The 13,644-nt window shown below is 30.5% G+C and overlaps 1 protein-coding gene across 1 annotated transcript in view; it reads left to right on the forward strand.

Moving 5' to 3' along the window:
- Nucleotides 1-963: 963 nt before the first annotated feature.
- LOC129229224 (protein SHQ1 homolog) overlaps nucleotides 964-13,644 on the forward strand; it is a 34,626-nt gene continuing 21,945 nt past the window's right edge. Inside the window, exons 1-5 of the mRNA XM_054863485.1 lie at nucleotides 964-1,020; nucleotides 5,370-5,469; nucleotides 5,553-5,620; nucleotides 5,702-5,766; nucleotides 10,002-10,127. Of these exons, the coding sequence (XP_054719460.1) occupies nucleotides 5,395-5,469; nucleotides 5,553-5,620; nucleotides 5,702-5,766; nucleotides 10,002-10,127 (334 nt within the window). The 5' untranslated portion in view covers nucleotides 964-1,020; nucleotides 5,370-5,394. The remainder of the gene's footprint in view (nucleotides 1,021-5,369; nucleotides 5,470-5,552; nucleotides 5,621-5,701; nucleotides 5,767-10,001; nucleotides 10,128-13,644) is intronic.

Genomic DNA, 13,644 nt, shown 5'->3' on the forward strand with positions numbered 1-13,644 from the left:
CGCGGGAAATCTGAGGATCAAGTCGTGCAATATGGGATGGTAGACGGAATTCATCACGAACAGGTATTTTACTTTGCTGCTTTGCTCCGGGATATTTTTTAAACGAAAAATGAATACATTTCATTTTTGCACGAAATTCGTCCGTCTGCGGGTATTTTGACCAACGCTACGAAGTATTAGTAGTGCTAAAAAAACTCGTTTTATTTAAGGATTACTGGACTTCATACGCATCATGAACATGCTTAGGGCTTATACAGACTTAATGAAGAACCAAAGGGGCTTAACCTATGAAAATACAAATACAGAAGTGACGACCAGCAACAGGCTCTGGGCCCAGCTAGACTGGTCCTAGTCAATTTACAATCCCCAGTGAAGATTAGAGTCCGACTCTAGTGAAGATCAATGGCCCTCTTTTAAAACTATCTACTCCTTTGCTCATTACCACCTCTTCCGGTAAGCTGCTCCAAGGTTCCACTACCCTGCTAAAATAATAATTTTTCCTAACATCCATGTTAGCCTGAGATTTAAATAGCTTAAAACAATGACCCCTTGTCCTGTTTTCAGTGCTAAACTTAAGCCCCGTAAAACATCTTTCATTTTAATAAATTTAAACAACTGAATCATGTCCCCTCGGTCTCTTCTTTGCTCAAGACTGTACAAATCATTCATCATTTTTTTTACAAAGTTTGGTAGTAAAAAAACTTTAAAACCTCTCTCATTTTTAAATGGAAAGAAGAGTTTATAAACCGAATAAATGCAAGTGTTATTATCAACGCCTCATTTTCGTCTGCTACAGTTCCTACAATGCACTGCAGTGCCGGTTTCGACCCGCAGTTACGTCAGATGAATGCTGTCCAACACAATCGTAAGCCTGTGAAGAAAGTCCTCCTCTCCAATCACCTGTTGAGAAGCAAGCACTTTTTCGAAGCTGTGGGAAATTTTCGTTCGAGATGGTTGCTGATGTTTTTTTTTTAATTTTCTGAATTTTCTCATTTTCTGTTTTTCCTTGTATGTGCAGCAGTAAGTGCTCATCATGTTTTTATCAAGCGGTGCTATTTATTTTGGATGATCGGTTATTTTATTACTTCAGTAAATGTCTACCGAAATTCAGTACAAATTAATGCTACCGTGAAATTTCGCAAAGAAAGTTGTTTCATTTTTTGATTTTTATTAGGAATGTACATATGTGTCTAATGTTTGTGCGTATATTGATGTATGTTGGTGTGTATTTTTCGGTTATTTTTCTACCATAAGATTTTCATTTTCAAATGATCTTAATGATAATTCTGCTAAATTGATTGTAATGAATTCTTTTCATTTAAAGAAAATAGGTTTCAGATTGAAAAGTCAAGCTTTACAATAGGACGAAATACCTGTGTCTTTAAAAGTAAAATAAAAAGGATGTAATGAAAACAGTAACTAGCTACTTAAATTTGTTTGAGGAAAATAATACTAGGCACATGCTAGGGGGTTACAAGGAACCCTTCTTTAATTCAAAGAGATATCGTGTGCTTATGGATTTAAAGACATTTTTAAAAAGCTAGGTAGCTTTCTAATATCTCTTAAATTACAACTTTGTAGAGAAGAAAATTTAAATTAAAATGTTAAAAATCAGGGTTTTGCCGAACGCCGATATATATCCGATATTTATTTTGAAAATATCATGATATTTTCGATATTTATTTTTTAACCACGGTATTTTCAATATAAAATTTATATTAATCATAGTAATATTGTTCATTTATTTTTTTAAATAACCAAAAAGTTATGTACCTACTATATTTTTAAGATGTATTAATACATCATTAAGATAAAAAAGTAATAATAGTATTCCTTTTTTATTTTATATTCATAAAATTAAGAGTAACGTAACAATTTTAATTCCGATTAAAAGAACTTAGTTTTATTTTAAACGTTGGTCAGAAAAAAATAAAATTTCCTATGACTGTACACCAACTAATACATATTTTTTATTTCTCAATCAAATTATAACTGTGTAAAACGAGCTGACAGAAAAAAAATGAGTAAAACAGCTAATGCAAAATTAATCCCGTTAAAATTGATTAAAATGTCAAATGAAATGTTGGATATTAATAATAAAAGAAACCTCAATTTTAAGTCTACATATTGTAATAACAATTTAAGAAAATAAAGACTGTTTTGAAGATGCATTTACTATTTTGAAGACTTGAATTTAGACTGATTGAAAATATTGGATGTATATCAAAATATCCGATATATATCAAAATATCGGATATTTTTAATATTTTCAAAAATATCATGATATTTTCAAACTCTTAAAAATATACCTCCCATCCAATGAAATTACTGTTAAGAAATAAAATGTGTACAGTGGACTCTCTCTATTTTGAACACTCTTGGGACCGAACAAAGGTCTTCAGGGGGAACTTCATTATAGAGGGAGATGGAATTAATACATATGTGCTCCCAGGGACCATCAAATGGGTTCAGAATATCATGGTGTTCCACCATGGTGGTGATAGAGTCCACTGTATGTAAATTTACATTAACCTTTATTACCAGCGGCGGCAATTGGGACTTATAAGGGGAGGGGGGGGGGGCAAAAAAAAGGAGAAAAAACTAAACCAAGACTTTTAGCAGCAGGAAAAAAGAAAAGAGTACAAAATTTTGGTAAGACTGGTTTTGAGAATATTGAAGCAGGCAGATAAGTGGAAATTGATATAAATCTAACAACTTTAACTCATGTTTTTTCTTATGATTTGATGAATTTTGTACAAAATAACTTCTCCTGAAGAAATACTTAGACATGAATTTGACTTTAAGTAAAAAAAAAAAATGATTTACTAATATCGAAGCAACAAATGCATAAATTAAAAGTTACTGCTTGTGCTAAATAATGTTTCATAGACAGAAAAAAACAAGTAATTATTTTCTGAAATTTTTTCTATTTTTTATATAATTTCTAGTCTTAGTTCCTGAATTGGAAAATAAAATAACTACAATAAGAGGAGGGGGCAGTTGCCCCCCTGAACCGCCACCACTGCATATTACTTCTCATACTTTAGAGGGAAAAAATCCACACTTTTGGCAACCTAAGTGTTTTATGTGTTTAAATGTAATTGAAATTTTAATTTGAATGTAAACTTAAATATTGTTTCTCACCCTAATTTATTATTCTCTGCAGTATGTTTGGCCACTGATTTTAGTGCTGTAAAATTTTAGTTTGACCTCTTGCACCTTGTTTTTTAACTATTGTTTCTAATTGTATATATTTCTATCGTCTTCACCAGATAAAGTAAATAAAATGCTGAGAAAACTAGTCGGGGCCCCCCAATTAACACTAATTCTAGTCACAGGTAAGGAACTAATATGGCAGTATCAACCGATTACATATTCCTATTTTGACTACAGTACAACCTCGATATCTCAAGGCCCACGGGACTGGAAACATATTTGAGATAAGTTTCCACGTTATCAAAACTTTGAAAAAATTATACTAGAAACTCTTACAATAACACACACACAGGGTTGGTATAAAAACTGTTTGGCTTTTTTTTTTTTGAAAAAAAAAAAAACAATTTTTTGGGGGCTTAAACCAGGTATTTTTGGTTTAAACCAGGTTTATTTGGTTTTTATTACTATTTGTAAGAAAAACAATTTTAGTTTAGGAAAATCATTGAATATTTTATGAGTTAATTGGTTAAGGAATGTTTAGTATTCATATTGTACCTAATTTCTTCATAATTAATTAAATAATTAAGAGTAAAATTTTGCAATTTCATTTACTCATAAGAAGATATTTCTATCAGAGAATATTGTTTGAAAGTCTTTATTATAAAAAATACAATACTCAAATGGGTCTTGGCCCTAAAGCAGAATACTACTAACTTGACATGCGTCGCTGAACAGATGCTTGAGCTGCAGAACAATTCTGTTCAAATGTGAAAGGAAAACTAATACAAATTTTCTACAGATTTCTGTGAAATTTCTGCAGATTTTTGGAAAATATATTCCAACTCAAGATAGAATTTTTCACAAATTTTGCAGATTCGTTTAAATTAAGGGAAAATCGAAAATTCTCGGAAATGACGATAATTTGGCGGGAAGCTCTCGAAAAATGTTGAATTCGATGTCATCTGCAGGAATTTTAGATTTACTTTCAAGTTAAAGACTACACTTTCAAGTTAAAGTGTGCAAAATTCTATCTTGAATTGAAAGATATTTGCAGAAAATCTGCAGTTTCTGCAGAACAAACTCTACAGCTTTATATTATTAGTCTAGATAAAGGGAAGAGAACTAGTCTAAAATCTCTTGTCAATATATTTTGATGTATAGACTATACTCTCTTAGCGTACACATAATCTGGTAATTTCACTATATTTCATTCCATTTGGGTTGTGTGTTTATTACAGGGCTGGATTTGGAAGTGTGGAGGCCCCGGGGCAACGAAGGAGTGGAGGCCCCAATCAGGGTTCGAAAAGATCATATTTTCGAAAATATCCGATACTTTGATATATATATATATCCGAATATTTTGATATATATGTATGAATCCAATATTTTCGATCAGCACTTTAATAGTAAATACATCCTGAAGTTACTGCTATTTATTTTTTTATATTACAGGACCGTTATAACGCCGACCTATATAACGCAATTCTCTATAAACCACACTACTTTTCAGAAGTAAACAATAGGTTTTGAAGTCAAAAAACTCCCTCTGTTTTGTCTTGCAAACAAAAAAATTGTTAGGCAACTTAAATTTTAAAACAGTTTTTCATCTTTCCATCTTAATTCAAAGTTTTAAAATGAAAATTAGTATTCACAGTAAAAAGAAAATATCAGATAGCTCTTGGAAATGCAGCTGTTATTCAAACCATGAAGATAGATGAAGTGCAGGATAATTCACTTTCTTATGATTGTGAAATATTTATTTGTGAATGACTGATTGTAATATGGGTGATTGAATACTCATTGCAGATAAAACTCATTCTGAAGTGCTAATCTATAGATATATTCTGAATATTACTTTCAAAATTTGTGAAATGAGATATATAATGCAAAAACCTGTACAACGCAAAAGCTCTGGTCCCAAGGTGTGCGTTATAACGGTCTTCTACTGTATTATACTTTATAGGGGAGAAAAAACGTAAAATTTGCTGACCCGTGAAAGTTAGGATATTTTGTAAAGTGTATTTGTGGGGGCCCCTTTGTTGTGGAGGCCCCGGGGCAGGAACCCCACCTGCCCTCCCCTAAATCCGGCCCTGGTTTATTATATTAGTTGTTTAATATTAATTCTTTAAAAAATAACGAAGCTCCTTAATAGAAATCCTAGGATATTTTTATTTAATATATATATTTTTTAAATTTGGGGTATTTTCTTTCAGCTGAGAATCTATCAACTGTCTAAAGATGCTTACACCTGCTTTTGAGCTGACCCAGAGTGAAGAATTCTTGATAGTATCTATTCAGATTCCCTATGCAAAGGTTTATTCATTTTTTCTTTGAATAATTAGCGTGTTCTTATTTTAAATTTTGTTATTCAAAGTGATAAAGCTATTTATTTTCAGGTATCTGATATTCAAGTGCATTTTGAAGATTTTGAGTTTGTGTTTTATTCGAAACCATATCATCTCAGGCATGTATTGAAAATATTTTTAACCTCGTTGAAAATTTGTTACTTTCAGGATGCAAATTTGATTTTCAATTGTATTTATAGATTAAATTTACCTGGAAGAGTATCCTGGTGTGAAACACCAAACATAAATTACAATGATGATAAAAGTAAGTGTTAAATCTTTTGAAATAAATCTTCATATAAATGTATATCAAATTTATGGGAAGAGTTGATCTTCTTGATCTATTTTTTAATTATAAAAGCAACATCGACTCTGTGGTTGTTATTCTTCCGACTTTTTCCTTTTTCAGGAAATGTTTGAAAAATATTTCGACTTTTAATCAGTCTAAAATTAGTTTTGCCCTTTTCCACAATTTATCAATGAAAAGATACCAAGACATGTTTTTTCATCAATATACTCTTGATTTTTTTTTCCAGACTTAAAAAAGTCTCTGAGAAATTATAAGAATGAAGCAAAGCTAACTTGACAGTATTCTGAGTATCAAGCATTATGGGAAGCTCTGCTTAAATTACTGTTTCTTTAAGTTATCTTTTTTATTAATTCTTCACTGGCATTCTCACAGATTTATCTGTTTCCGTAAGTCCTTGAGTTTCAACAACCTTTTCATTTTCATCACTCATATGATTTATATATATATGTATATTCACCCAAACAGTCATAAAACAAATGAAAAAAGCGAGAACATCAAAATGGAAAATGAAAAGGTGAACCCAGGACCAACATTTGTGTGAATTTGTTTGTGTGATTTTGTTTCTAGCAGCTTTGCGCTGGCGTTACGGTACACTTTTGTATTTATTCTTTCGGTTTTTTTTAATGTCGTTGAATTTTTCAATTTCTTTGAATTTCTATTTTAAATTTGTCTTAAATTGTATCTCTTGTTTTATATGTATATATATATATATATATATATATATAATAATAATAATAATAATAATAATAAAAGTGAAAAATATTGAAAAGACCACACCAAGAGCTCATAGATGCGCAACGCAGCAAAACTAAAAAGCCAAGTAAATATAAAATTAAGCAAACAGAATTTCAAATATTAAACAAATTATAAATAATTAATGATGATAAAAAAGAAAAATGCAAACAGCTATTAAGTGGGAAAAGATAAGATAGGAAAAGATAAAGCGTGAATCCAGAGCTCATCAGCCGTGGAGGATTCATTAAATATGGTCAAAAGACCAAAATTTTAACTATGAACTAAAAGAGAATGTTTAAGCTCCAGTACATGCAATATAGAGTAACAATGGGCAAAAGCACCACTTGCTAAACTAAAAACAAGCGAGTGGTGCTTTTGCCCATTTTTATCATCATTAATTATTTATAATTTGTTTAATATTTGAAATTCTGTTTGCTTAATTTTATATATATATATATATATATATATATATATATATATATATATATATATATATATATCCCTTTAAACTGACTGCTACCCTGGTTCATGATTTTTTTTTTTTGATTTAAAAAAATAAATAAAAAGTAATATTTTTAAAACTTTAAATTGGATGTTTTTTATTTAAATCAGTTTTTTTAATTTTTTTTTTTCAAATCTTGAAAACTTTGTAGTTATTAATTACTTTACATTTATATACATAACATATTTCATACTGTAGATGAATTTATTCAGCTTACTTTTACAACTAAGATAAATTCTCTAACTATTCAATATATTTTAAAGATTTATAAATACGTTATAACACTAGATATGAAGTGATTTCATTTTATGCTTAAAAATAAAGTTTTCATCATCATGTACGTTTTAGTGTAAAAGAATATGTTGATCAATACTTTTCTTAACTATATTAGTGATGGTGTATAAGAAAACTGCAAATTTTTATTTGGTTCTGTCCTGAATTGAACTGTAATTTTGGAGAAAAAGCAATATTGGAAGAATGAAAATCTGTTTCACACACAGAAAGAGGGATCTATGTAGTTTTGCCTGAAGATAGTAGAATGCAGTGTTGTTAAATTCACAGAAACACATCCTAAAAATACGAAATTAATTTATCAAAATAAAATAAACTGATTTTAATCAATGATTTTGTTGAAAAAATCTTTTGATTCAAATCAATTGATTTTAATCAATGATTTTTTTTTTAAATCACTTGATTTTAATCATGTTTTTTATTGATCTAAATCAAGCTGATGTAAATCAACAAATCCTACTGCTACCCTGTTACAGAAGGAAATCACATGTTATTACTCAGCAAGAACCTTTTGAACATCCTTTCACTGATATAAAGCCTCAGTTCAGGAGTGCTTAATGTCCATGACATGAGAATGATGAAGATTAAAATTCAAAATCTTGACTTGTGTTGTATATGTTGCCTTAATGAATGAAATCCAGCATTCTATACAATATGCCTTGGTCAGGCCCGATGAGAGCCATATCAGCCTAGTCGGAGACTAGGGGCCCGAGCCTTGGGGGGGGGGAGGAAAGGGAAAAAAAGGGTGGAAAAAAACTCCGAATAAGAGAAAACATAAAGATTGAGTAAAATTTACTCTTTTGATATTTGTTGTTGTGGCACTTAAAATAGAGTTCATTTTTTCCTAGTAAACAGTTTTGATTTTTTCTTTTCTCCCCCACTTTTTCCTTCTCCCCCCCCTGTTTCTCCCCCCCCTTTTTTCTCCTTTCCAACCCTTTTTTCCTTCTTTTCTCGCTTTTCTTTTTTTTTCTTCTTTTTTTAGGGGGAAAGGGGGCAGGAGGGGCCCAACATAACTGACTTGGCTCTCTGCGGCCTTGATGACCTTGGTATAGTATAGAATGTCTGCATTACATTTTCAGCATTCTTTAGGTAGAACGCCAGAGTTTCACATTTTGCCAGCAACCTATGTGTGGCTACATACTAGAGATAATTATGGCCTTTTTCTGTGAAACTTGAAAAACTAATTGGTTAAAATGAAAAATCTAATATTTGGGGTTAAATTAAACACATACAGTCGACTCCCGCTACAACGCGATTCGACTTACGCGAAATGGCTATAATGCGATTTTTTTCCCTGGTAGAGAATTTTTGACCTAACGCGAATTAATTGCCAGCAACATGAAAACTTTTGAGCATCGCATTGTTAGTGCATACAAATAACTACTCCTTATTTTCCACTTATTATTTTCATTCTAAATGCGAAAGTTGATGAAATGTAATGATACCTAAGACCTCTGTTTTACCTAAAGTACGGTAACACGACAATTGGGTATGAGCGACTCTTCATACGCACAATTAAAAGTGAAGAAAAGGAAATCTGTATTGGTTTGCCGAGTAGTGTCTAGGCAAAATGCAAAAATGATGAAAATAGAAGCTACTCTTGTATTGTAAATTAAAAAAACCTGAAAGAGGAGTGTTGCCATAGGTGGAAACGTCATAAAAGAATTGGCGATGCAACTGTATTTAAAATACATATTGAAATAACGGTTTGATCATGCAGCATAAATCATCATCATCTTCTTTTTTTTTTAAGGTACGAATATCATTACTGGATTTACTCTACGGTACAATATAGTGCATTATTTAATTAGTAAGCCGTAGGTGCCGTACTAGTTTATTTTATGTCCCTCTTTCCCATTGGTCATTGATTTTGCATTGTATCAATATTTTATCTTTACTAATAATAAAGCTGAAAGTCTCTCTGTCCGGAGGATGTCTGGATGTCTGTAGGATGTCTGTGACGCGCATAGCGCCTAAACCGTTCGGCCGATTTTCATGAAATTTGGCACAAAGTTAGTATGTAGCATGGACGTGTGCACCTCGAAGCGATTTTTTGAAAATTCGATGTGGTTCTTTTCCTATTCCAATTTTAAGAAAAAAAAAATCATAAGATGGACGAGTAAATTATGAAATTATCATAACGTGGAACCGTAACATGGGCTCAAGCCAATTGGCGATATACGAAATTATCATAACCGTGGAACCGTAAGATGGGTACAAGCAAACTGGCGAGAAAATTCATCATACATTATTTGTAAATATACAGGCGAACCAAAAGACCTTTTGATTTTTCTATTACGGGCAAAGCCGTGTGGGTATCACTAGTGTTGAATAAAACAGCTGTTTTAAAAAATGCAAAGAAAAATTCCACTCTTAATGTACGAAATGGTAATGTATAGTTAAGGAATTGTTTAAAACAGTTTGAGGTGGTGTTTAAAAGTGTGTTGAATAATTGGGTATATTTGTAAAAGTTTTTATGCTTACCTTTCTCCACATTGCGAAATTTCGACTTACGCAAGGGGTCTTGGAACGCATCCCTCGCGTAAGTCGGGACTCGACTGTAATATGCTTCCCACTTGATAAATGGCATTTTCGTTAGTATTCGACTATTATTTAAGGGATGAAATAAAAACATCATTTAAAGTTATTGATTTTGTTTTAGAAATTGTTGTTGTTCAAGTTCCTAAAGCAAAGCGTGGAGAAATATTCGAAGGCTTGGATTTAGTAACAATGTTGTTGTCTACAAAAAAGAGTAAAACGGCTGCAACCCCATTGATAGAAGTAATAGGTGAGAGTTCAGCAAATGAATCCAATTTGCTTTCTTATAATACATCTGAAGTACACATACCAGGGTTGGCAAGGTTTTGGACACTGTGGTAAAAACCCTGGATTTTACCGTCCTGTCCGAAACCCTTGTGTCTAAAGTGTCCAAAACTATGTTTTTTGAAAAATTGTATTTTGTGAAAAAACATTAAAAACAGAATAAAATATATTAAAGTAATGCTTTAGATTGAATAGATTGAACATTTATTCAATAAGAACATTCAACTTATTTGTGCAGCTGATTTTAATCTACATACATAGAAGTTGAATTCTTGATTACAATTTCAATTCGTATGCATTAGTCTATTTTATTTTTTATTTATTTATTTATTTTTTGATAATAGTAACCAAATTTCCCTATGTTTATGCATGTGTGCAAATGAAAGCAGGATTGGAAAGGTTTTTACCATCCTGTTCGAAACCTTTGTGTCCGAAGGTGTCCGAAACTATTTTTTGTGAGAAAATATAAAAAACAGAACAAAATGTGTCAAAACTATTTTTTGGACCATTTAATGCATTTATTCAATGTGGATATTCAAGTATAAATATATCTTATTTATGCAGCTGATTTTAATCTAGTTACGTAGAAATTAAATTCTTCAATAAAAATTTCAATTTGTATGCAGGAGTTTTTTTTTTTTTCATTAACCAAATTTTTTGACATTTATGCATATGTGCAAAAGAAAGTGTTCAAAATATAGTTCAATAATTGACTTAAATGCAATAAATTACAAATTTTTGTAGTTACAGAATGTATTATATTAAAAATATGAACTAAAAAAAGAATAGCACAAGAGTTTTATAATTAAGTGTTTAATCATCAATTTCTTGCTCTTTAATCTATGTTTAAAAAAGTAATTTTTATTAAAACATTATGTAAAAATTATTTGCAAAAACCATTAAAAAAAATAAGCTTTTTTTTCACCTCAATATTTATAGCACATTTAATAGCATTCCTTTGAATTATAAATGGAACTGAAATTAGTTGTCTTAGTAGTGTTGTGTATTTCTTTTCATAACTCTACCAACTGTTACATAAGGAAGTTTTTATGTACTAGTTACTGGCATTTCTTTGAGTAAAATATTTTTTAAATGAACATTTAAAGAAAAATATTATCAAATACTCATTATATATATAATATATATATAATTAAACCACATTAATATTTATATTTATGTATTACAAATATTGCATTAAAACAAATTGATTAGATTACACCCCTTTAGCTTTAGCATAGTTTTGGACAGTTTCGGACACTTTTGGACAGATTTGGACGGTAAAAACCACCTGTCCTAAACCAGTTTTGGGCAGTCCAAAACCCAACCCTGACACATACATTTTAAATGTTTTTTTAATTGAAATTATTGAAAAATTAATCCTGTGTTGGGACATGAAATTTTATTATTCAGCTTGTAGCCTAGGCATATTTTTTCATTGATTACTGTTTTATTTTTTTCAAATTTGTTGGGGAAAAGTAAAATGTAATGTGTAAAATTTAAAGATCCTTTTTACAATTAAAAAAAAAAATGCTGATGGTAGAAATAACTTGATCTGAAGAATAAACGATACTTGCGTATTATCCTGTGTATCATATTTATCAGAAACAAAATTATCATTGAATGTTTGCTAAGATAATAAAATATGGCCAAATATTTCCATCGAAATGATTTTTGAAATGAGTAAAAAGAATTTGGTGATTCCATCATTAGAAATTTATCGTAGACTTAGCATTTATTTTTTATTTTGCAAAACATAGTGACAGGATATTACATAAGTACCTTTAAAATAAAATTAAAAGGACTTGGTTAGTTGGATGTTTTTATTTATTGCCTAAACATGCTGTTTAATTTCTAGACAGCAACTGGCAAATAATAATTTTCATGGCACTGCTTTCTGATCATTTTGCAACATCCACTAGAAAATTCAATCCAATTGCATCTGAGTTGGTTCGTGCCAATGCTGCTCATAAAATCTAGAATTTAATGTTTGCTAGTGTTTACAAATGGTTTATTCAGATTTTCTTTACTAATAATAAAGCTAAAAGTCTCTCTGTCCGGATCTCTGTCTGTCAGGATCTCTATGTCGGTCAGGAACGGTCTAGGCACATAGCGCCTAGACCGTTCGGCTGATTTTCATGAAATTTGGCACAAAGTTAGTTTGTAGCATAGGGGTGTGCAGCTCGAAGCGATTTTTCGAAAATTCGATGTGGTTCTTTTTCTATTCTAATTTTAAGAACAAAATTATCATAAGATGGACGAGTAAATTACGAAATTATCATAACATGGAATGGGAGAGCGAATGAACATAGATAATTGGTGAGAAATTCATCATCCATTATTTGTAAATATGCAGGCGAACCAAATGACCTTTTAATTTTCTACTACAGGCAAAGCCGTGCGGGTACCACTAGTATTAAATATTCTAGCCATATTTATTCTTAATACTCATATTTATATGTCATTCCTATTTGTATGCTGTCTTAATTTAATTGAAGCAAATTTTCAATTGATTGTGAAATGTTTACCTAGAAGTGTTACTGATGTTCATTTCCAAAAATTTGCTAGTATGCCAATGCACTCTGCAGTGCATGGAGCTATGTTAAGCTGGTCAACTTACATGTTTGTAATGCTAAATGTGCTAAGTTTTCATTTGTTCATCTATTCAAATACTAAGGAATTTCAAATTTTATCTATCACACAGTATAACTTTGTATTTTTTCCAAAATATTTCCAAAAATATTATGGTTCTCATTTTTAAAAATTAACTGTAAAATACTTTTCGTCTGTAAAACCACACAGTGCAGCTGAAATTTTTACTTACACCTTACATATGTACAAATGAGTCAACTAGCAAAACGATTTTATCTCAAAATCAATATCCTCAATGCTTATTTCATTATGTTAGCTGGTTTCAGTCTTATTCTATAACAATATAATATTTTTTTCTTCCTTTTTTTTTCTTCATTTCTTTCTTCCCTTTGATTTTTGAAGTTCAAGACTACAGTAAAGCATCTTTTAAACGTTTTTGAAGGGACTCTATGAAAAGAACGTATAAATGAAAAAGCATAAATAGGTATACGTTAATGTATTAGACTCTGCCAGGATCCATTTTAAAAATGTATAATTGATAAAAACGTATAAAAGGAAATGTACAAACAGTGCTTCACTGTATTTGATTTAGGTAATTTTTTCTTATGCATAATACAATTGAATTTTAAACTAATGTTTTTTTACAAAACCTTTGTCGAAGACATCAAGCCTAACCCACTCTAAGTAAGTTCTAGGGTTGTTGATGTTTTTGACAGCAATGGCCACTCTATTATTCTTAGTATCACTATAGTTGAAATCAAATTTTAAACATTCGATTGGAATCACTAATTCAGTTATGACATAATGATGAACATTAAAAACAACATTGCATATATGGAATCACAAGTGGTACTTTATACACCAGTCACTTTAATAAGATGTCATTCTGAAGA

This window comes from Uloborus diversus, chromosome 9 (assembly GCF_026930045.1).
Source record: "Uloborus diversus isolate 005 chromosome 9, Udiv.v.3.1, whole genome shotgun sequence".
Classification (NCBI taxonomy): domain Eukaryota; kingdom Metazoa; phylum Arthropoda; class Arachnida; order Araneae; family Uloboridae; genus Uloborus; species Uloborus diversus.